We start from the raw sequence: 24,651 nt of genomic DNA, 5'->3' as shown, positions 1-24,651 counted from the left end.
GGAACCTAAAACATTTGGTCTGGATTTGGTTTCATACAGCGAATTATAGCGTGGATCCTCGGGTAAGAGGACATACGGATCGGAAGATTCTAAGTTCAACTCCAGGGCATATTTAATCCTACCACCTCTCCATTGCTAAAACATTTGATCACTTCCTGTATTCAACATGTACTAATTCACTATTTATATTGTGGTAGTTCTTGAAGAATTAGCTTTCTGGTGAGTCCATGTCTCGTTCTCTGCACTTTTTTTGTCTATTTTAGTCTTAAATCTTCCCCTTTTGCAAAAGAAAACAAACTTACAGTGTCACTCGGGTACTGTAAACATCCAGCAGCAACACGATATTTTGGCTGAACCAAGGTTATTCCGCAAAGCGAGTTTTGTGTTAAGTGGAAAGCCAGACTGCCCCAAAAGCAACCCGTCTTGTTAAAGCTAAAAGAACGAGTCCTAAGTGGAAACCGGACCACTACCAAATTAGATTAATTAGCGTTAGACTGAAGCTCAATCCCGGGTTTCCATACAATCTTTATGTTCTTCTCGACTTCTTGAGATAATCTGAAAAGGCTTCTGTAGGTTGGCTGATCAATGGCGCTGATCTTGACTTGATTGAGCTTAGATGGAGAGAGCACTTTAAAAAGTTGATGAATGCCGAGTAAGTCTTCAAGGATGAAGTACTAATCCACTTACAAATATATAAAGAAAGAGTTTTAGCACATATTTAAGAGTTTAAAGTAGAATTTCTGGTGTTTGGAGAAAACAGGAAGTGAGTCCCCCTGTTTAAGAAGGGTGACTGGAGGGTGGGATCACACTCCTCAGCCTCCCCAGGAAAGTCTATTCCAGGGTGCTGGAGGGAAGGGTACGACTATTGGGGCAACCTTTGCTACAAGAGGTTCAATGCGGTTTTTGCCCAACTGGTCTACATGTGCTTTGTAGACAAGGCTGCCCTTTGGCGCCGATTCTGTTCACAATTTTAATGGACAAAATTTCCAGACACATTTGCATATTCCCCCGTGTGTGCGTGGATTTTCTCCGGGTACTCCGGTTTCATCCCACATTCCAAAAACATGCATTGAATCAGGTTGCAGAAAATATCTAAAAATATTGTAATTATGAGAAAAATTTTAAGAAAAAAGTTGCAAATATACCCAAGCAGCAATGGGGAAAATAAACAGCTGGAAGTGAAAAAGTAAAAATTAATATTATGAGTGAGTAAAAAAAAAAGATATTTTAGTCTTGTAGAGATGAAATATTCAAGAATTTATTTTATACTCATAATATAAGAAACAAAACAATATCAACTTTTTGGAAAATTAGACTGGTGGAAAAAGTGACAATATTATCGCAAATAAAAACAACCTATTATGAGAATAAAGACATTATATCACAAACAGAACATTTATAAAAAATTATATAAGAACAAAGTTGAAATATTTTGGGGAAAAAAAAAACAAAAGCACAGACCTAAGTTCTTACCAATAAAGCACATATATCACATTTTTCTTGAAATATGTATGACTTCTTAGCATAACTACATGTGCTATTGTAGAAAACATAGAATATAACAAATATACTCAGTATAACACTATGTACTTGAAGTACATAATGTATATACGTATATATATGTATTAGCGACACTGTCCCCTGTAACTCTGCTTTAAAAGGGGACTATTATGCTCATTTAGGGCCATTTGTATTGAGTTGTGCGCTCCTATAGAGCAGCTACACACAATGACACGCACACAAAGCTTTCTAGATCTTCCAAAATCTGCACCTATTTCCTTCATCGGTTGGTTTTCATTTATTCCACCCCCGGTCCACCCCCGGGTACGCCCACTCACCCACTTTTCTCCTGTGTGTATTCTCATGTCTGCTCAACTAACGGGGATTTCCACGACGTGTGCTGTCATGTGTGTCAGCAAAGCGGACCTCTGAGCAAATTTATCGTCACAAACCGAGCAACTAAATGGTTTTTCCCTCGTGTGTATCCTCATGTGTGACGACACATTACGTTTGTTATTGAATCTTTTATCGCAAACTGAGCATCTAAAAGGTTTTTCTCCTGTGTGTATCCTCACGTGCTCCAACATATTGCGCTTGTTGGAGAATACTTTATCGCACACCGAGCATCGGAAAGGGTTTTCTCCCGTGTGCATCCTCATGTGCGCCGTGTGAGTTGACTTTCGAACGAATCTTACGCCACAAACCGAACAACTGAAGGCTTTTTCTCCCGTGTGTGTTGTCATGTGTCTGTTCAAAGTGGAGCTACGAGCAAATTTGTCGCCGCAAACTGAGCAACTGAAAGGTTTTTCTCCCAAGTGTGTACTCATGTGTGAGGGCATACTGCGCTTGTTAGCGAATCTTTTACCACAGACTGAACAACTAAAGGGTTTCTCTCCTGTGTGCGTTGTCATGTGTGTCTTCAACGTGGACGTCTGAGCAAAAGTGTCGCCGCAAACCGAGCATCGAAAAGGTTTTTCTCCCGTGTGTATTCTCATGTGCGATTCCATATTTATTTTTCGAGTGAAGCGCTTCCCACAGTTTGAGCAACTAAAGGGTTTCTCTCCCGCATGCGTTCTCATGTGTAAGAGCATGTGCTCCTTTCGAAAGAATTTTTTGCCACAGTCTGAGCAACTGAAAGGTTTTTCTCTTGCGCGTATTCTCACGTGTGATTCCATGTTCATGTTGACGTGTGACGTTGTGTCGTCGCTATCTGATAGCGGAGCTAAGAGGTTGTCTGGTGATCCTCCGCGGTGGTCTCCATCAGCTTCTGTTGTCATGTGTTGTGGCTCCGCCCCTCTGTTCTCCTCACTTGGACTGTGATGAAGCTGTGAGGACTCAGGTGGTTTGTCTTCACGGTCTTCGGTCTTCACTGAGACACCAGTCAGCGGCAACTCTGTGATATTAGCCTCCTCCTGCCTGAGAAGGTGCTCTCCCTCCTGAGTGGTCCAGAGCGCTTCTTCTTCTGTTTTAACATGGAGGAGCTGGGAATCCTTGTCTTCCTCTTTCACGTGGAGGGGCTGTGGCTCTTCCTGCTCCGTGGTAGAGCTCTCCTCCTGCGATTGACGTTCATCTTGATGACCAACATGCAGCTGGACGTCTGCAAGACACAAACAGAAATGATGGTGGAATTCAATTTGAGGCCACATTCCTTGTTCATATTATAATTCATTACAAGAAAAGCACAAATAATTATTCTAATGTAATTGTGTAGTCTGCTTTTTCCACTTAGAGGAAAAAGGGTGAAAAATCTGTATCACTCTCACAAAAACAGGAAGTCCCACACACGGCAGACATGCTTGTTCTAGATGCTGCAGCGGGGGAACAGTTTTTCTATCCTTTTCCCACTTTTCTGACGTATAAATGTACTTAGAATGTTGTATTCTCGTGTTAAACGATGCCAAAGTTTCAGATAAAGAGGTTTACACATTTAGAAGTGAGCCCTGAAAGAAGTTTGAGATGGCTAAAAACGCTCGGTTTCTGAGGGTGTTGCAAAACTGTGCCTTTGTGATGTCACAGAGGAGCGGGTTTCCTTATATGGGGACACACTATCTGCCCTCCCCCAAGATCCGCTTCTCTATTTACGAGGCAAGCTCAGGCGTCCACAGAAGTGGAAAGAACCACAGTAGTGGACTTGCGAGCGTGTAGCAAAGAGACCGGAACACAGACAAGAGTTCAGTCCCTCCATTCACTCTGCTATAGAACCAACACGCCCAGGTGCTGGGACGGCAAAATTATCGAGTGTGACTTTGTGCTGCTTTTTGGAATATTTTATTTCTATTTGGGCGGGGGGGTTAGGCCACTCCAAAGTCTTCATTTGGTTTTTCTTCAGCCATTCTGAGGTGGACTTGCTGGTGTGTTTTGGATCGTTGTCCTGATACAGAGTTTTTTCTGGTAAATTTACAACTTTTCTGGTAGATTTAAGACGTTTTCCTTGGTAAATTTAAGACATTTTTCCTGGTAAATTTATCACTTTTTCTGGTAAATTTGGGACTTTTTACCTGTTAAATTGGAAACATTTTACCCAGTAAATTTACGACTTTTTTGCTAGCAAATGTACGTATTTTTTGCTAGCAAATGTACGTCTTTTTTGCTAGTAAATTTGAGACTTTTTCTGGTAAGTTTGCAACTTTTCCTGGTAAATTCACGACTTATTTCCTAGTAAATATGCTACTTTTTTCTGGTCACTTTAGGACTTTTTTCCTGGTAAATTTAAAACTTCGATTTTTTTGGGGGGGGTGGTGTTTTTGTAAATCTAGCGATGGTCTTAAACTTTGATGAACAGCCTATTTCATTTCAACGCGTGTTTGTGATAATTCTAAAGCTCCACTTGGTACCTCAAGATCCCACAATGCGATAAATAACGATAAAAAAATAAGTATAAGATAACCAGCCGAAAGAAACAACAACAAAACTGTATTCACAGTAATTAAACTTACCTTCAATGTGTAACACAATTGGATTCTTGCTAACAGCTTCCAGTTGTTGCCGATGTCGCTCCTTTTCCTGTCTTGTTCGGGAAAGTTCCTCCTCGTACGACGCTATGGTTTTGTCAAAGATGGCCAATATTTCATCGGCCGCCGCCATTAGTCGCTCCTTTATCAAATCTTTCAACATTTTCGATGTTTTTGACTCGATTACACTTCGTCGTCTTCGCCCTTTTGTCTTCAAGCGTTGCTAACGTCCGCCTTTTTCTTCTTCTTTTATTTTAATAGCGGGTTACAACCATACCGCCACCTACTGGACCGGAGTGCCACATGCTCCATGCAACCTAATGTAATTACATGGAACCTAAATATATATAATAAATCTAAAAATATGCGTCCTTTAAATACTGTATTACGGTTTTACTCTATCTTACATGAATAAAGTTTGCGATATAATCAAAAATATTTGAAGGATAGAAACATTTTATAAAAGTCAGAATATTATGAGAAACCAAAAACAAAACCGAAATCAGGTTGCAGAAATAATAACGCCAAAATATGATGGCAATGAAGTTATAAAAAAGTACAAATACCAAGAGATATTCTAATTAAAAAAAAATAAAATTTTACAAGACTAAACCCTTAATATTTTCACAAAAAAAATTCGTTGCATATTTTAGAAATATTAAATATTAAAATGGGGTGTTTTTTCTAAACATAATATGAGAAACAAAGAATATAAATGTGCATTTTTTGGAAAATTAGGCAGGTGAAAAAATGATTATATGGAGAATAAAATAAACATATAAGTACAGTTTATTTCTTTTGCAAAAGTGGTCAGATGACACACGAGTTCAAACAAATTACATCAAACAAAAAAACAATGAATATTATGTTGTGATAATGTTATTAGAATAATGTCAAAATATTACAGGAATTTACAAGATAGTTGAAATATTTGGAAAAAAACTATAGCAAAAATGGGGGGGAAATGCTGTAATTTTGAGTACAAAGTCCAAATATTAAGAGAAAAAAGTCACAATTTTACAAGAGTAAACTAATAATTGTATAATTGTGGGAGCATAGAATTGGAAAAAAATGTTCAAAAAATGTAGTAATATTATGAAAAAGTAATGTTTGGAATATATTGTGGGAATAAAGTCATAATATTACAAGAAAAAATATTCGCTGACATTTAAAAGTAAAACATTAGTTTCAGCCCTTGTATCATGTAGATACATATTGGAATTATTTGGAATATGTAAACAGCATATAAATTCCAGATGGGTGATCATTGGAAGACCACTTCCGAGAAACCCTCGGCTTCAAACTGAGCAGCCTTTTTCTCCTATTTGTGCGTTTGCATGTGCCGAGTTAAACAGGAAGTTTGAGCAAATGCGTTACTACAAACGGAGCAACTGAAAGGTTTTTCACCGGTGTGCGTCCTCATGTGCGACAGCATGTGTGCCTTTTGGAAGAATTTTTTACCGCATTCCGAGCAAGTGAATAGTTTTTCTCCGGTGTGCGTCCTCATGTGTGAGCGCATGTGCGGCCTTTGGGAGAATGTTTTCCCGCAGTCTGAGCAACTGAAAGGTTTCTCCCCGGTGTGCGTTCTCAGGTGCGACGCCAGGTTGGTTTTGTCCGAGAACCTTTTGCCGCAAACCGAGCAACTGAAAGGTTTCTCTCCGGTGTGCGTTCTCATGTGCAGAAGCATGTGCGGCTTTTGAGAGAATTTTTTCCCACAGTCTGAGCAACTGAAAGGTTTTTCCCCTGTATGTATTCTCATGTGTGATACCATGTTAGTCTTGTCGGAGAATAATTTCCCACAAACTGAGCAACTGAAAGGTTTTTCTCCAGTGTGCGTTCTCACATGCAAAAGCATGTGTGCTTTTTGAGAGAATTTTTTGCCACACTCTAAGCAACTGAAAGGTTTTTCCCTAGTTTCCCTTCTCGTGTGCGCTTCCATTGTCGCGTTGACGTGTGACGATGCGTCGTCACCATCTGATAGCGGAACTACGAGGTTGTCTGCTTGTGATCCTCCATCAGCTTCTGTTGTTATGTGTTGTGGCGAGCTGTCGCACTCAGGCTCCGACCCTCTGTTCTCCTCATTTGGACCGTGATAAAGCTGTGAGGACTCGGCTGGTTTATCTTCATGGTCTTCGGTCTTCATAGAGACAACAGTCAGTGGCAATTTGCTGAGATCAGTCTCCTGAGTGATCCAGAGTTCCTCCTCTTCCTCTTTAACGCTGGGGGGCGGTCCCTGGGCGCCTGCGGCAGGACACAAAGAGATTGCGGAAGCTTTGACTTAACAACTTCTTGATGTGAAAAGTTGGGGAGAACATGCAAACTCCACACAGAGATGCCTTAGGGTGGAATCAAACTTGGGTCTCCTGACTGTGTGGCCTTGGTGCTAACCAGCCTGGATATGTAATCCTCCAAATTCTTTCAGGAGAGCATACAAATAGCTCTTGCTGATTTTTCCTCTCTATGGAAGGACGGCAGTGACAAGCAACTTGTGTCCAGATGAAGCGGGAACTGCAGGGGTGGACAAACGTTTTCTACTGACAGCCACAATGTGAAAAATGAAAGGATACTTTACACTTTATTTGTAGATATATACAGTATATATAAAAATAACTTAATACTGTATTTCAACTCAATTAAACTGAAATTGATGCATTTGTGTGACTTTTTTCTCTTTATAATATTTTGACTGTTTTGCTCATAAAATCCCAATTTTATTTCTATTTCCACTGTTGCTTTTAGTTACATTTTCTATTAAGTATTTCTACTTCCTTCATGCAAATGTTCTCAATACAATTCGTCAGATAATATTATACATATTTCAGCCACCTAATTAAACAAAACTGGAAATTTATTGTGTTTATCATTATATGATGAGTTTTAAAAACAAACATTTCTCCTGTAACATTTCAATTTTATACTACTAAGTTTATTCTTGTAAAAAATAAAAATAATGCTAATTTTTCTTGGTTTTTTTGCTTTATATTTTGACTTAATCCTCGTAAAAATTACTGCCGATTTATCAATGTGGTTATACTTTTTTCAATGTGCCGGGGGCAATAAAAAACTAACAGCCTCAAATGGCCCCAGAACCACAATTTGGACATCCCTGTTTTATGGCAGTTTAGTATATTTAGTTGCTCACCAATATAAATGATCCGCAAACGCAAAAAGAACATGGATGACTGCAAAGTAAGAAAAACACGTCAATGTGTACATTGGCCGCCATCTTGGATTTGATATTTACGGTGCTATAATTTAATAACTAGAGGATAAGCGGTAGAAAATGAATGAATGAACTCGTTTATGTTAACTTTATGTTTATGTAAGATGTAAAAAAGTGTGTTAAAAGATGAAGTGGAAGCTTATTGAACATGTAAACATACCTTCAGCGTTTAAGACAATTGGAGTCTTGCTAACAGCTTCCAGTTGTTGCCGATGTCGCTCCTTCTCCTCTCTGGTTCGAGAAAGTTCCTCCTCGTATGACGCCATGGTTCTTTCAAACAGCACCAATATTTCATCAGCCGCCGCCATTAGTCGCTCCCTTATCAAATCTCTCAACATTTTCGATGTTTTGACTCGATTATAGTCAGTCGTATTTGCCCTTTTGTCGCCAAGCGTTGCTAACTTCCGCCTTTTTCTTCTTCTTTTGCTTTAATGGCGGGTTACAACCATACCGCCACCTACTGTACCATAAGTCGCTCCTTTAACTCTTTAAACATTTTGTTTTTTTTATGATTACACTGCGTCGTTTTCGCCTTTTTGCTAACTTCCGCTTTTTTCTTCTTCTATGGACGCTTTTCACGAGCAAAGCATCCATAAAGTTACACTGCTGCCATCTTGCGGCGGTAATCAAAACAATTCAAAATGGGAGCAGAAGAAGAAAGGCCCATTAGAATGCGGTAAAACTTTAATGTCTACCAGGCCAATTTCATAATAAAATTCCAAGTAATTCACTTGAAAGCCCACAAATATCCCTCAAGATAGAAATACATACAGTACACAAGCAAATACACAAAGTTATGTATTTTGTCAATATATTTACAATCAATAAAAAACCTTTGCATGGATCACAGGCCATACCACGCTGTGTTTTGGAGGAAGCAACAACTGACTAATCATCAAGTTGACAGACATTGAAAAACAAAAACTATTAGATGTTGCATTCAATGTCCAGAATGAAATACAGCATCAGACAACTGACTTTGTGACACCGAACCACCTGCCGGGGGAGTCAGGCTCATCAGTGACTCCGCAGGTGTTTGTTCAAAGAGGACTTGCGAGAAAAAGTCCCGCCACAAATGGAGCAACTAAAAGGTTTTTCTCCTGTGTGCCCTCTCATGTGTGACAACACGTTGGCCTTTTTAGTGAAGCCTTTACCACAGTCGGAGCAACTAAAAGGTTTCACACCAGTGTGCGTTCTCATGTGTGCCTTCATGTTGACCTTTTGAGTGAAACGTTTACCGCAGTCTGAGCAAGCGAAAGGTTTTTCTCCGGTGTGTGTTCTTATGTGTGAAACCAAGTTGTTTTTTCTTGAGAATTTTTTGTCGCAAACTAAGCAACTGAAGGGTTTCTCTCCTGTGTGAGTTGCCATGTGCGACAACATGAGTGATTTTGTAAAGAATGTTTTATCACAATCCGAGCACTGGAAACTTTTTTCTCCTGTGTGCGTTCTCATGTGTGCCAGCATTGTCGTCTTACGAAAGAATTTTACACCACAAACCGAGCAACCGAAATCTTTTTCTAGTGCGTGCGTGCTCATGTGCAAACGCCAGTGCGCCTTTCGAGCGAAACGTCTGCCACACTCGGTGCAACTAAAAGGTTTATCTCCCGTGTGTATCCTCGCATGTGCTACCATGTTATCCTTTTTAATGAAGCTTTTGCCACAGTCTGAGCACCTAAAAGGTTTTTCTCCAGTGTGAGTCCTCATGTGTGATACCATATTTGTTTTAAGGGCGAACTTTGTACCGCAAACGGAGCAACTGAAAGGTTTCTCTCCTGTATGTGTTCTCATGTGCGCACGCACATACATTTTTTGAGAGAACCTCCGCTCACAAACAGAGCAACTAAAGGGTTTTACTCCCCCGTGCGTCCCCATGTGCGCCAGCATTGTCGTCTCACGAGGGAATTTTGCGCCACAAACCGTGCAAGTGAAAGCTTTTTCTTTTGCGTGCGTTCTCATGTGTGCGAGCCTGTGTCCCTTTCGAGCGAAGCTTTTGCCACACTCGGAGCAACTAAAAGGTTTTTCTCCTGTGTGTATTCTCGCGTGTGCTAACATGTTATCCTTTTTCGTGAAGCTCTTCCCACAGACGGAGCAACCGAAAGGTTTGTTTCCTGTGTGCGTCCTCATGTGCGACACCATATTTTCCTTAAGAGAGAACTTTTTATCGCAATTTGCGCAACTAAAAGGTTTCTCTCCCGTGTGTGTTCTCATGTGTAAATGCAACTTAATTTTTCTCGTAAATCTTTTATCGCAAGCCGAACAACTGAAGGGTTTTTCTCCTGCGTGTGTTCTCATGCGTGAGTCCATATCGACACTGACGTGTGACGTGTTGTCGTTTTCTGATAGCGGAGCTAAGAGGTTGTCTGTTTGTGATCCTCCACAGTGGTCTCCATCAGCTGTTGTTGTTGTTGTTGCGCTGCTGCTCAGAGGCTCCGCCCCTCGGTTCTGCTCATTTGGACTCAGATGAAGCAGTGAGGACTCAGGTGGTTTGTTTTCATCGTCGTTGGTCTTCACAGAGAAACCAGTCAGTGGTAACTCCTCCTGTCCTTGAAGGTGCTCTCCATCCACAGTGGTCCAGAGGTCCGCCTCCTCCTTTTTCACATGGAGGGGCTGTAGCTCCTCCTGTGGCTGACGGGGATGTTCTTCTTGGCTACCTCCAAGCAGCTGGACGTCAGCAGGAAACAAACAGAAATGATGGTGGAAGCTTATTGTGGAATGTGGTTTCTCTTCATGGTTTTGAGTCGTCAGAGACAAAACAGTCGACGGCAACGTCATGGCGACATCAGCGTCCTCCTTCCCGATCCAGAGTTTGTCCTCTTCCTCTTTTACTTTGGAGGTCTGCGAGTCTTCCTCTTTTACTTGGGGTGGCTGTGGATCTCCCTGCTTCAAAGTGGAGCTCCACCCTTGTGGCTGAGTGGGATGTTCTTCTTGGCGACCAATCAGCTGCTGAACGTCTGCAGGACACAAACTATGATTGAACAGCTTTTTTTTCACGGGAATTGACCTGCAGTCATATCATAGACTGATATGAATGGAGAAATCAAGTCACATTTTAATCTCGCGAGACATTAAGAGTTGGATTCAAACATGTGTGATCGATGTGATGCATTACAATTAAAAAATAAAAAAATAAAAAATAAAAACTGCCAAAAAAATAATACATAAAAACAGTGTAATCAATAAATATTTTTTCTACAAATGCACAGGCTGCAATCTTATTATTAAAATTAAAAACATTTTATAATTATTTGATTTATTTATATTTCTTTATGGTTTGTTGTCATTTAAATTTGTTGTCATTTGTCATTTATTTTGTCTCAAATTAACTATCCTGTCATACATACATTACTAAGACATAAGTCAAATTCACAAAGTCTAACAACTCAGTAAAAAAGTCAAGGCTTGGCTTCCAAAGACAAAAAAGCTCCACGCAAGAAGCTGCCTGCACAGACCGGGTATGAGGCTCTCTTTCCGGCTTAAAAAGGAACGAACACCGCGGTGGTCGATCACCATGGGCGTAGTCGACGTCTCGTATTTAAACGCGAATTTATGCTTCTAATGTCACACTAATATATACATATCTGACGTTGCTTGGTCTAATAACTAATAAAAGATATATTTGCATTTCAAGTTGCCTTTTTTTCCTCCTCGTAGCGCCGCCATGTTGAAATACTTTCTCAGCGTTTAGCTGCGCGCGCAAAGAATGCTGGGGTATACTGACCGCCATCTTGGATCATATATATTTATGGTATAATAATGTTTTCTCCCGAGATCTGTATAAAAGAATTACAAAGTATAGATGTACATACCTTCGCTGTGCATCATAATTCCAGTCTTGTAAACAACTTCCTGTTGTTGTCGATGTCGATCGTCCTCCTCTCGCTCGATAAACTTCCTTTTTTACGACGCTGTCGTTCTTTCACAGCAAATATTGAATCAGCTGTCTCCGTTTGTCGCTCCTTTGCAAACTTTCCCCGACATTTTTAATGTTTTTATTCGATCACACTGCATCGTCTCCTTCTTCATTACCCAGTCTTCCTGAGGAACAGGAAGAAGGAGCTACGGAAGCCGAAAGGGAACAGAAGGCACCGAGTGACGCCCACTACACCCGGGAAGCTTTCATGCGGAATTATTTAAAGAAAAACACTTAAAAGAAAGCAAACTACGTCATTTCCTGACTACACTTCACAAACACATGATCACATTGGCCAACTTTAACTCGGGTAGGCTAACCAGCTAAGCTAACTGGCTAACAGCTGACTTCAACGGACTTGAAAGCAAATTGATAAATAATGAAGCCACTAAGAGAGCAAATGAAGGAGCTGTAAATGTAAACACTGACAGTGTGACCTGGAAGGAACGGCCGCCCTGATCTGAACTCGTGTGGTGTGATGGAATTGGACTTCTGTGCAAAACGAAAACTATGCTCGAACATAGAGATGTTCATAAGTACACTTGGTACCAGGGCAAACTCCATGTGTCGTATCAGCAGGGAATGCATCACAGCGCTTGGCAGCGGAGAGACCACTTGGCTGCACAGCTGAGTACTAGCCTCCATATGTAGTGTCCACAATTTCAATTAAAGATCCACAAAATCACTCATGAAACACATTTTATTTAAACGACTCTCCTTCCTCCTCTTCGCAAGCTTGAAATGCTGTTTGGAGAAGGAAGGGGGGAGCCTGCGGAGTGTCGTCCTACCCTGGTTCGGGGTCTCAATGGCCACCTGCGACCGGCGGGGGTTGTCGATGCACCCTGCGCTATGAGGCGTTCGGCAGCATCCGCCAGTCTAATGAGGCTGGAGTCAATTGAGGAGAGATGGCCCTCCAGGCCGCCGAGCCGGGTCTCCACGCCCTGGAGCCGCGCATTCAGAGTTCCCAGCTGCTTCTCCAGCATCTCGAAGCCCCCCTGCTGAATGTCAAGAAAGGGCTGGTCCTGGATCTGTACATGGGGCTGTCTCTGCCCGCATCGCCCATCTCTGTGTCCCGTGAGTCGCTGTCTCCCTGCGCCTTCCACCTCCTCAGTCCCTGGGTCTCCCACCTCCTCGGTTACCGGGTCGCCAAGTACCTCCTCTTCCTCCTCCTCCCCTTTCTCTTGCTGCTCCGTTTCATCTAAAGAGATAATAAAAATGTTATGTTATGTCTTATGTGGAGTTTAAAAGCTATTAAATGTGATGAGTGGGAAAATATGTTTACTTTACCCGTAATCCCGCCTTCAACCCCACCATAGCCCTCCACGCTTATCATGGGCAAAGTGGTGGACGCGATGTCCTCCGCTGAGCTGATCGTGAGCCTGGACGAGGGGCCACACCCGGTGGCCACCATGTGACTGCTTTGCCCCGTCAGCTTTTTTTTGGCCCTCCTCCTTACATCATTGAAGCGTTTTTTACATTGAGCAGCGGTTCTCAGAATATCAGGGCAAACTTGATTGACAATGTTAGCAACTTCCTGCCAGGCGGTTTTGGCATCATCAGCCCGTGGAGGCCTGGTCGCCGTCCCGTATATCCTGGTACTGCGAGATTGGACCTCCCGGACCAGAACGTCAGTTTCCTCGTGGGAGAAGTTTGGCCGCCTGGAGTTGCCGCTGATGCCGTCTTCGTCCGCGGAGGTGGACGCGAGCTTTCGAGAAAAGCTTTTCCCACAGTCGGAGCAACTGTGGTGTGTTCCCATGTGTAAATGAAACCTATTTCTTCTTGTGAATCTTTTATCACAAACTGAACAACTGAAGGGTTTCTCTCTTCTCTGCGAGTCCATATTTTCGTTGATGATGTCTGCTTTTGTTCCTCCACAACGGTCTCCATCCACTCGAAGCTGCGAGGAGTCAGGTGGTTTGTCTTCAGTCTTCACAGACGCAACAATCAGCGGTAACTTGGTGATATCAGCCCCCCCCTGCCCTAGAAGATGCTCTCCCTCCTGAGGGGTCCAGAGTTCCTCTTCCTTTTTAACACAGAGGGGCTGTGGATCCTCTACTTCCTCTTTCACGTGTGGTTCCTCCTGCTCTGACGTAGAGCTCGCCGCCTGCAGCTGAGGGCCAAGTCCTTCTTGACGACCAACAAGCAGCTGAACGTCTGCAGGACACAGACACAAACTATGGTGCAAGCTTATTGTGGAATTCGGTTTGTCTTCAGTCGCCAGAGACACAACGGTCAACGGCAACGTCATGGCGACATCAGCTTCCTCCTTGGCGGGAAAACGCTCTTCCTTCTGAGCGATCCAGAGTTCCACCTTTTCCTCTTTAACTTGGGGTGGCTGTGGACCTCCGTGCTTCAACGTGGAGCTCCACCCTTGTGGCTGAGTGGAATGTTCTTGACGACCAATCAGCTGCTGGACGTCTGCAGGACACAAACAGGAATGAACAAAATTTTTTATGCAACAGGAGTTAACGTTTTCTTCAGCAAATTTTGACTTTTAAATAAGAGTTTGTGGGGAACTTGCCGAGACACCCAAAAAGCAAATATACACACATATATATATATTTTTTTTAAAATAATATTATACAGTGGGGGGCAGTACTCAGGTGGAACCTTTGTCTCGGGAGCTGTTGTGCCAGGATTGCATTGGGGCGTGGACTTCCACCAACGCTCACACGCAATCTGGACGAAGAAGTTGCGGCTTTGACTTTTGTCTAAATTCTAAATATATATTGTATATCGATATTCTACCTAAACAAAAAGTCAGGGGTCTCCAGCCAACAGCTCATGAGCTACCAGTTGCTCTTAACCAATTATCAAGCAGCTCTCCAAAGCGTTTATTCATTTATTATTAAATCCTATACCCACATAATTACAATGTGGGTTTCGGCAGTAGTCCGGAAGTCCTCTGGAGCAGTTGGGAGTGCCCGGAAACAATTAAAACATACCATTTTTGGAATCCAAGGAAATACAGCTGGAATAGGTGCAGTTACTGGAAGATCTAGAAAGCTTTCTGTGCAGGTTATCGTGTGTAGCTGCTCTATAGATGTCCACACTTCAATAAAAAGCGCCAAAAGGGAGCACAATAGTGCCACTTTAAGTGGACTACACTAAAAATAGAATATATAGCTGAATATTTTAAATTAAGGTTAAAGAAACCAGGCGCTAACAACTCGGCCGACGTGAAGCCCATACGACAAATTCACAAAGTTAAACAAGTCATGTTTTATTTCTGAAAACAAACAAGCTCCATGCATGAAGCTGCCTGCACAGCCCCGGTATGAGGCTGTACTTCCGGCTTAGAAAGAAACGAACAGCGCGGTGGGCGACCACCATCTGGGTCGTCGAGGTCTCGTATTTGAACACAAATTTACGATACCAATCTCATATTAACCGTTATATATCTGATACATATTCTAATGAGTAAAAAAAAGCTGTACTTCCACTTCCTCCATGTAGCGTCGCCATATTGAAATGTTTACTGAGCGCGCAAAGAATGTTGGGATACACTGACCGCCATCTTGGATTTTATATTTATGGTATTTATAGATTTAATTCCTGTCTGTTGTCTCCTGGTCTCTGTATAAAAGACTAATAAAGTATAGATATACATACCTCCACTTTGCATCATAATTCCAGTCTTGTAAACAGCTTCCGGTTGTTGTCGATGTCACTCGTTCTCCTCTCGTTCTAGAAACTTCCACCTCTTCCGACGCTGTACTGTTTTCACCGCAGCTATTTAATCCCCTGCGGCAATTAGTCGCTCTTCCACAAAGTTTCAACAGTCTGAATGTTTTTATTCGATCAAACTGCGTCGTCTAACCCTTTGTCTCGCGTCTTCTTGGGGAACAGAAAAGGAGGAGCTACGGAAGCCGAAGAGGAGCAGAAAACACAGCAAAGCTTTTTTTCTTTCTCTTGTTTATGGTGGGTCAGTACCAACATTTTAGCTGCATATCGCCACCTACTGTACCACAATGTGTATCCACTGGTTGTGTACATAAGTTACAGACAGCCTGGAGCCGCCATTACGCTGTGCACAGGAACTTGAGTGTGTCCACAATATAACAACCTACAATGTTTACTTAATTGTAGTAATTGCCATGCAGGCCTACCCTTATTTCCTGAGGGGGCGTTCCTACGCAGCAACAAACAAGAGGCCAAGGCAATAACATCGAATGGCCGGCAGTAGCAAGAGACCTATTATGCTCATTTTTCGGCTCTTTGTATTGAGTTGTGGACTCCTGTAGAGCAGCTACACACAATAACCAGCACAGTAAGCTTATTTATATTACAGAATCCGCACCTATTTGTTTGGATTTCGTTTTAATGTATCCCACCCACTGGTCGGTCACACCAAGTGCTTCCGGTTTGTATCGCTGGCTATAAAACCCAACTTTATCGGAGTTTGACACCCATTCTACATGCATGGAGGTCAGGTAAACAATTAGGAGCTCACCAATGACTATGCAAGTGTTTGTTCAATGAGGACTTGTGAGAAAATGTGTCGTCACATATGGAGCAACTAAAAGGTTTTCCTCCTGTGTGTATTCTCATGTGTGATACCATATTCCCCTTTTTGGTGAGGCTTTTACCGCAATCTGAGCAACTAAAAGGTTTTTCTCCAGTGTGCGTTCTCATGTGTAGAAGCAAATTCATTCTTTCAGAGAATCTTTGATCGCAAACCGAACACCTGAAAGGTTTTTCTCCCATGTGGGTTTTTCATGTGATGTTTTTTTCTCCCATGTGCATTATCATGTGTGTCAGCATTGTTGTCTTATGAGAAAATGATTTACCACAAAATGAGCAACTGAAAGGTTTTTCCACCCCTGTGGTCGAGTCGGACAGTGTTCTTGGAGACCAGTCGCCTGCTGGACGTTTGTGGGACACAAACAACACAAACAGTAATGATTATGGACGTTGTTGTCTTGTTTGAGGCCACAAAAAAATAACCTTCTTGTCATTAGAATTACAAGATGAGGTCATACGAAGAGGAACAACAACAACTTTTTGGCATTTCATTGATAGTTTTATGATTATTTTTTAAAAAATATCCTCTGATTTCAGCCTCTCATGTGTGAATATTTCCCATTTTCTTATAGTCATCCATGAAAGCAGACGTATTACCTTTGTGTTTTAGGCAAAACAAGATATTCCCACACATTGAGTGTTAATGTTTGTCCTGGGCTGGTGTGTACCCAAATATGTGTGATCACATTTGTTTTAGTTGCATTAAATAACTTTGTGTGATAGGCACATAATATTTTCAAATATATTTTGTTAATTAAGTCGAGAACTATTTTATATCTAGAAGATGTTTTCCTGTGTGAATATCGGTGAGTGAAGGAGAGAAATGGTAAGCGGAACATTTGTTACTGTAGTCGCGTACCTTCCGGTTGCTTACTGTAGACGGACTTCCCGTCCCCCTTCAGACGCAATCTGGAGAAAGCTACGAGTGTCTGTGTGTTTTTCCCTCTCAAAGACTCTCCCTCTTTTTCATAGATATAATTATTTTTGTTATTGGGGTCACCCTGCCCGGGAACCGTAACACTGGCTCATTCGAAGGATGCAGAACCTGAATTGGGACGCCGCTTGTAACGGACTAGGCTCCACATCAACAGTGGCCGCCATCTTGGATTATACAGGTACGATATATTTACGGTACTGCGGAGTTAATAAATAGAACTCATTTATTTCATTGCGTTGGCTTTGTTTATGACACCCGGCACATGGAGGTAAACAAACCTTCAATATGTGTCGTAATTCCAGTCCTGCCAACAGCTTCCGTTGTTGCCGATGTAGCTTATTTTCCTCTCTCGTTCGAGACAGTTCCTCCTCCGACGACGCCATAGGTCTTTCAAACAGCGTGAATATTTCATTAACCGCCGCCATTAGTTGCTCCTTCACCAACTATTTCAACATGTTTAATGTTTCTTTACTTGATTACACTTGATCTTTTAATTTTTATTTGTTTTTATTTATATATATATATTTTCCGATTACACTTGGTCGTCTTCGGTCCTTTTTCTTCCGTATTCATAAGGAACAGAAAGAAGAAACTACGGAAGCCGAGGAGGTGCAAAACACACAGAGTGAGATAGTCGTTAATTCATTCATTTTCTACCGCTTATTCTGACGAGGGTCGCGGGGGTGCTGGAGCAGGCTTCACAGCTAGGAGACCTGATTTCGATTCCTTATCCCTCATAAGGATAAGTAGAAAATGAATGAATAATATTATGACTTTAAAAATAACATATTTTTTCTTTAATATTTTAACTGTATGCTACTAAAAGTCTATTATTTTTCCTCATAATACCAGAATTTTATTCCTGTAAAATACTAACTTTTTTCTCTTGAAATTATCATAAAATTAGAGATGTTTTTTTCATCTCTGCTGGGGTATTTTTCTTGCAAATGCTCTTCCTGAAATCATGAATTCATCCCCATAATATTTTGACTTTATTAGAACTGTAATTTTCAACTTTACGCTAAAACAAGGTTATTTTTTTCCTCATACAGTTGCCTTATTTTTTGTTAATATTTTGACTTTATTATTTTAAATGACTGTTACTGTGACTACTGATTTATTAAAGACAATACTGCCAATACTGTATTTGTTTAAATCCCTAATAGTCATAGACAATCTTTGGGGCTAACAATGTATAAATCTTAATCATAAAAAAAAAAAATCAATTCCCGTTTCCCGGGAAGGATATTTTGTATACATTCCACAAAAAATAGTATTTTTTTATTTTTAGAATTAATCTCTGTTGTTTAGTGGTACTGAATACTAGAATATTCTAATAAATATGTTAATTAGTTTTAGTTCCATACTCCAGTCCAATAAGCGGCGGCAAAAGCACCTAATAGCTAGTGTGGCACCCGTCAATAAAAACCAACGAAGAAGAGAACGCGGAAGTTAACAAGCGACAGGATGCAAATGGCGAATCAAGTCATCTCATGGAAAAAAACATTCAAACGCTTGAAATAGTTGAAGAAAATACAAATTGGGACCACTGGTGATATTTCTGGGCTGCCTGAAAGAACGATGGCGTCGGGCGAGGAGGAACTTTCTCGAACAAGAAAGAGGAACGAGCGACAGCAGCAACCGGAGGTTTGCACGACTGACAATATGCTTCTTTGTCAAGGTATATTTACTTCCTGTGTTAACACACAACATTAAACAATTTTTAAAATCATTTATTTTATTTATTATTTACTTTTTTAGTACTATTTTCCTTTCAACTGGCTCTAAAGTCCGGCTGTGGCAGCTAGGTCAACTTCTTTTCACGTCCGCAGATTCGCCATTTCCTCATTTTCCCCAGTTGTTTAATTAAACACGATAATTATCCCACCTAACATTTTACAGGAAATAATAATTCTGTAGCCCCATTACTGTGAACCATAACTACATAATAATTTCATGCTTTAAAAAAATGCTAATGCACACATGTATTGTGTTGACGTGTAGCACATAAAACCTCATTTGACTCTAATCCCTCTGTGTCCTGCAGATGTCCAGCAGCTGATTGGTCGTCAAGAAGAACGCCCACCTCGGCCGCCGGGGGGGAGATCCACGTCCACGTTGAAGCAAGAGGAGCCACAGATTCCCCACGTTAAAGAGGAAGTGGATGAACTCTGGATCACTCAAGTGGGAGAGTGTCTTCAAGGGCGGGAGGAAGCTGATCTCACCAAGTCGCCTCCCGCTTGTGTCTCTGTGAAGACCGAAGACCTGGAACACAAACAAGGTGAGTCCTCACAGCTTCATCACAGTCCAAGTGAGCAAAAGAGGTAGATAACCTCTAATACAAGGTTTTTATAGCACCGGGTTGCATATGATTATTGAGATAGTCCATTTTTTTAATGCAGCAAGAAGGAATATTTATATGCAACTCAAGTTAAAATATTGCTGGAATTCTCATGAAAATGGGCCCCACATCTGAAACTATAGATATGATATTTCCTCATATCTCTTTATCTAATGAATTTTATTTATATAGCGCCAAATCCCAACAAAAGCTATGTCAAGGCATGTGAGGTCGGTCTACGATTACGCTCCTCGTAAATGTGTAACGTGCAATCATGCTGCACTCACGTCAGACGGTAAACATGGTTGATACCATCCTTATACAGAAACCCTTATGCTAGGAGTCCACTGGGCCAGTTGGTGCCAGTTTGCGCCAATGCAATTCACTGTGTCGCCAATAAGGTGCCGAGTGGCATGCAGTGGCTCAAACTACCTCCCAACTGGCTCGTAGTGGCCCGTAAAGGCTTTGTTTGTGACATTTTCAAAGTGCCAAACAAGTGGCACCAAATGTCGCAAACAATCCGCCTGTTGGAATCCACTGGAATGTAATGACGTGTGCCAAATAATTCCCACAGAAGCGTTCTAAATTAACAGTGACGCGAGCCAAACGGCACCTGATTGGTGACTATTTTGCGCCGAATACCACTTGGTTTCCTCCATTTGTCGCCACTTGCCGCCTATGAAAGCATGACCGCATCGCATGGACACAACTTGCAGTATTCGACTGGACAACATCTCTGTAGACGCAGTTTTTCCCAGATTTCACATAATTTTCAAAGAAGATGTCCCCAAAAGGCAACAAAGGCAGTAGTCCTTCTACTTGAGCAGTCCAAGAAGAAGAACCCCCAACCCAAGAAGCTCAAATTGAACTCCAGGGCGAGGCCCCCCTGCAAGCAGCAAAGGTGACGAAGAGGCTCTCCAAGACCTGCTACCCCTGTCCAAGATGTTGCTCCAGACCTACCAGCTTCATCTACACCCCCTTCCAGTCACCATGCACGTGAGGCGGAAGAGGAGGTTGCACAAGCAAGTCCTGCTAAGTAATCATATAGGTCCGGATTATCCACTGCCTCCTATGGGAACTTTATGGACTTAAGTTGTGGACTGTAATCGGTGCATCTTAGTTGAGGGTTTTGTTGATAAAAATGTAGTATTTTGGATTTCGGTCTCGGTAATATGTTATTACTTATTTCTTACAGCAGTACCATATAATTTATACTTATTTCAAACATGGGTATTTGTTGTCTATGCATAGCTGGGCCTTCCTCTCTGGAGGAAGAACCCGCAAACAGGAGGCAGAGGAATAGGGGCGGTTTTGGAGCGAGGCGGAGGACCGTTAAGCTCAATGATGCTCAGGAGGAAGAGGCAAAAGAGTACTTGCTGGGGTGCCCGGGTCTCTACAACAAGCGGGATGCCATGTGGGCCGAACCGGACAAGAAAGACGAGGCCTGGAAGAGGCTGGCCGACCAGCTAGCGGTGGACGTCAAAGACATGCTCACTTGGTACAAAACGCTGCGCAAGGACCTGGGCAAGCTTCGTAAGAAGTATCGGAAGTCGGGGCAGGCGGGATGGAGCTTCCACAGCATGCAGAGGTGGGACCGGTGGGAGTTCCTGATGCCGTTTGTTCATGAAGTGAACATTCGCTCGACTCCAACTGTAAGTATTTAATGTTAAATCCAATCTGTTATAACCATGCTTGACAAAATTATTGACGTATTTCCGTTATAAGAACAAATAATAGCTAATTTGTCAAGATAGAGCATGCAATTTGACATCTAGACATCAAAATATTTTCAACATACAACCTCATATAGTAATAATTAATATGCATTGTCATTTACCATTGCAGCTTCAAGCACCTCCGACCGCAACCCGCACAGCAACAACCGCAACGGCTGAGAGCGACCCCGAGGAGGATGCCGAGGATGAAGATGGGGACCGAAACAGCCCACTTCCTGTCGATGCTGGCCGTCCAGCCCCTGCTCCCCTCGCTGGCTGTGCTCCCCCTCCAGCTGGGCCTCTGCCTCTTGCTCCTCTTCCCAGAGACCCACTCCACGCCATCATTGCAAGTAGCAGAGAGCAGACCAGGGATATCCTACACTACCTGGCAACCCAGCGTGAAGCCCATGTTGACCCCGAGGTGCAGCAACGCATCGACTTTGGGAAGTACGTCACCTCCTCCCTCAGGATAATGCCCCATGACATTTATCACCAAGCCTCCGGTGCCATCAATGACATCGTGCAAGCTGCTCTGAGGGACGCGGACAAGAGGCGTGGTCAACAGCAGCAGCAGAAGAAGAAAGCTCCTCGGCGAGAACCCCAGCAAGCACCCCAGTTCCAACCCGGCCCTTCTTCTGGTCAGCCTCCTCTCCAGGTCCAAGTGGATACAGCTGGCCAGATGTGGCAACCCAACCCCTGGCAGTGGCACGCCAATCCTCCAGCAACTTCAGCGTGGGGGAGCCAGTCATGTGACTACACGAGGGAGTACGTCGCCACGCAGGCAGAACGCTCCAGTAAGGACTAAAAGAACAGCAATAGCAGTGTTTCTGTTGACGCTTTTTCATGGCGCTTTTATGTGTTTATGGATATTATCGGACAGTTGGATGATTTTTTGTTTGTTTGTGATGTATGCTTATTGTGCTTATGTCATTAAAATTCCATAAAATGTCATTTGTGATTTATTGTTGTCTTGTTCCAAAGTTATTGTTGGTAGAAATTTTAAATTTATCTTAAATGTGAAATAGTAAATACCACCAAATTTTAATACATGTATTTTTTCTTAAAATTACTATTAATTTTGTTACTACTAAAATTAATATTAATTAATTTTTAAATTTAATAATTTACCGAAACAGCAAAAATAGGAATATTTGATATATGTTCAAAAATGTTCATACAGCAATACAATATGACGAAGAGGACTATGTTAAAGGTCATGTGGAGTATCGGTAATGGGTAAAAAAAATCATCCAGGGATGAGGTTGTGCAGCATGATGGCGGCTTCAACGATCAAGCGGACTGTGTCTGGTTCCCGTTTTCAGCAACACGCCTTGCCCTGGACAGCCTGTAGTTGAAAGTGTTAGAAAAATAATTCCTTCTTGTCCTGCAGATGTCCGACAGCTGATTGGTTGGAGAGAACACCATTCCCGTCAGGAGGATCCACAACTCCCCCGCATCAAAATGGAAGAGGAGGAGCCACACCACTTCAAGGTGAAAGAGGAAGATGAGGAACTCTGGATCACTCAGGAAGGAGGGTGTCTTCTCGGGCTGGACGAGTCCGATCTCAGCAGGTTGCCACTGACTGTTGTCTCCGTGAAGACCGAAGACTATGAAGACGAACCACTTGAGTCCTCACAGCTTCATCACAGTCCAAGTGAGGAGAGCAGAGGGGCGGAGCCACAACACATGACAACAGAAGCTGATGGAGACCACTGTGGAGGATCACACGCACACAACTTCTTAGCTCCGCTATCAGATAGCGACGACATAACATCTCCTGAGGATGAAGACAGGGACGACACCCGAGAGCCTTTGAGCAGCGATACCGACGGTGAAGATGATATGAGGACTCACACCGACAACAAACAATCTGAATGCTCTAAAGAGAAGACGGCGAAAAAACGTTTCACCTGCTCATTTTGCGAAAAAAGCTTTTTTTATAAGAGCTACTTAGGTCGACACATGAGAACGCACACAGGGGAAAAACCTTTCAGTTGCTCGGTTTGTGGCGATACGTTTTCTCAGATATGGTCTTTGAATAGACACGTGAGAACACACACGGGAGAAAAACCTTTCACTTGCTCCGTTTGCGGCGACACATTTTCTCAGACGTCGTCTTTAAATACGCACATGAGAACACACACGGGAGAAAAACCGTTTAGCTGTTCAAGCTGTGGTAGGAACTTTGCGAAAAAAGTCAATCTGGTATCGCATATGAGAACACACTCAGGAGAGAAACCTTTCAGTTGCTCGATTTGTAGCGATACATTTGCTCAGGTATCATCTTTAAAGATACACATGAGAACACACACAGGAGAAAAACCTTTTAGTTGCCCAGATTGTGATAAAACCTTCACTCAGAAAGCACACTTGCGGTCTCACATGAGGAAACACGCAGGAGAAACCCATTTTAGCGATTCAGATTGTGGTAAAATCTATGATTGATAACTCATACACCTTGATAACGGAGGAGCGATAGAACGCCAGCAGTTTCCTGTCCAGGTTGTTAGCGCTGCTGGGTTTTCTTCACTCCGGAGCTGATGCTGTGTGGAGAGGTCCCTAGAACATATTAATAACATATTCATAAATAAAAACATATTAATAATTTCTTAAGTAATATAAAAACAGATAAAAAGAACCAGCTCTTATTATATCGCTTATTAACCCTCCTAAAAAAAACAAAACACCAACAATATTCTATTTACATATAATGTGATGTGCATATAACCAATGATACATAATCCCTTTGTTTTCTTTTTGGCATGAACGTTCAATAGATGAAGAGATAAATATTTATTGCACAATTAAAAAAAATATTTATAATCCTAAATAATAACCTATCATATGTTATTGACCTGTCAAAATATTTTAGGAACCTTATACAGTTTTTGATTGGAATGTAGCTCTCTGGTCATTATGCAAGTCTTGAATGCAGTTATGAAAAAATAACAATAATAATTATTATTATTATGACTGCAATATATATGATATTATATATAAATGTATATATACAATAGGGCAAAAGCAGGCTAATAAGCAAGCCAATAAGCAGGCTAATACTAGTCTACTACCGCTACTACTAGTGGTAGTAGCAGTAGTAGTACTAGTAGTAATAATCAGAAGAAGAATAATGATGATAGTAATAATGATAGGCTAATTAATAATATAATGATGATTATTATATAATTGATGAAAGCAGTGAAAACCTTTCATACGTTGGAGAACGTTCTAAAAACTATTCATATGAAGAATGTTATCTATTGTTTTTATTTTGTTGTTCTTATTTTCAAGCAATGTCCCTCGCACATTTCTTTCCTTGTTATTTACTTTTTCTTATTTATGTTGATATTGTTCTGTAGAATTGTACTTTCATGTTCCTGTAATTCTGCTTATACTGTTTTGTACAATTGAAGTTGGTAATAAAATAAATATTTTAAAAAATACATAAAAATAAATAACGTTATACTCTCCTCCCACCTCCAGAGGGCGACTCGCACCGCTGTTGGAATGCATTCCTGGGTGGACGAGCTGCCGACCGGATGTAGACTAA

General features: G+C 41.8%; 4 protein-coding genes across 7 annotated transcripts; 1 reads left to right on the top strand and 3 right to left on the bottom strand.

Moving 5' to 3' along the window:
• Positions 1-1,318: 1,318 nt before the first annotated feature.
• On the bottom strand, positions 1,319-4,707 carry LOC131128117 (uncharacterized). Its single transcript, XM_058070697.2, has 2 exons — positions 4,437-4,707; positions 1,319-3,097 (listed from the first exon to the last, which is right to left on the bottom strand). Exons 1-2 carry the CDS (start codon positions 4,612-4,614, stop codon positions 1,872-1,874), a joined length of 1,404 nt encoding a protein of 467 aa, XP_057926680.2. The 5' UTR covers positions 4,615-4,707; the 3' UTR covers positions 1,319-1,871.
• Positions 4,708-8,369: 3,662 nt separating this feature from the next.
• On the bottom strand, positions 8,370-11,704 carry LOC131127793 (uncharacterized). Of its 2 annotated transcripts, XM_078789434.1 has the most exons (3): positions 11,481-11,704; positions 10,533-10,625; positions 8,370-10,502 (listed from the first exon to the last, which is right to left on the bottom strand). In XM_078789434.1, exons 1-3 carry the CDS (start codon positions 11,494-11,496, stop codon positions 8,692-8,694), a joined length of 1,920 nt encoding a protein of 639 aa, XP_078645560.1. In that variant the 5' UTR covers positions 11,497-11,704; the 3' UTR covers positions 8,370-8,691. The 2 variants fall into 2 exon arrangements, with proteins under 2 accessions (XP_078645560.1, XP_078645559.1); XM_078789433.1 differs by having other exon boundaries at positions 8,370-10,625.
• A 568-nt stretch (positions 11,705-12,272) lies between these two features.
• LOC131128100 (uncharacterized) lies at positions 12,273-15,508 on the bottom strand. The gene is made up of 3 exons (XM_058070674.2): positions 15,197-15,508; positions 12,872-14,002; positions 12,273-12,782 (listed from the first exon to the last, which is right to left on the bottom strand). Exons 1-3 carry the CDS (start codon positions 15,210-15,212, stop codon positions 12,289-12,291), a joined length of 1,641 nt encoding a protein of 546 aa, XP_057926657.2. The 5' UTR covers positions 15,213-15,508; the 3' UTR covers positions 12,273-12,288.
• Positions 15,509-16,961: 1,453 nt separating this feature from the next.
• Positions 16,962-24,538, top strand: LOC131128116 (uncharacterized). Of its 3 annotated transcripts, none has more exons than XM_078789448.1 (4): positions 16,962-17,223; positions 19,093-19,326; positions 20,638-21,038; positions 21,232-21,982. In XM_078789448.1, exons 1-4 carry the CDS (start codon positions 17,145-17,147, stop codon positions 21,904-21,906), a joined length of 1,389 nt encoding a protein of 462 aa, XP_078645574.1. In that variant the 5' UTR covers positions 16,962-17,144; the 3' UTR covers positions 21,907-21,982. The 3 variants fall into 3 exon arrangements, with proteins under 3 accessions (XP_078645574.1, XP_057926678.2, XP_057926679.2); XM_058070695.2 differs by lacking the exon at positions 16,962-17,223 and adding an exon at positions 18,453-18,726; XM_058070696.2 differs by lacking the exons at positions 16,962-17,223; positions 20,638-21,038; positions 21,232-21,982 and adding exons at positions 18,454-18,726; positions 22,492-24,538.
• Positions 24,539-24,651: the final 113 nt, after the last annotated feature.

The sequence above is a fragment of the Doryrhamphus excisus genome, linkage group LG3, assembly GCF_037039965.1.
Source record: "Doryrhamphus excisus strain RoL-2023G ecotype Guam linkage group LG3, RoL_Dexc_Guam_v1.1, whole genome shotgun sequence".
NCBI lineage: Eukaryota > Metazoa > Chordata > Actinopteri > Syngnathiformes > Syngnathidae > Doryrhamphus > Doryrhamphus excisus.
The sequence above is the reverse complement of the archived record's forward strand: the minus strand, read 5'-3'. Positions and strand labels throughout refer to the sequence as shown.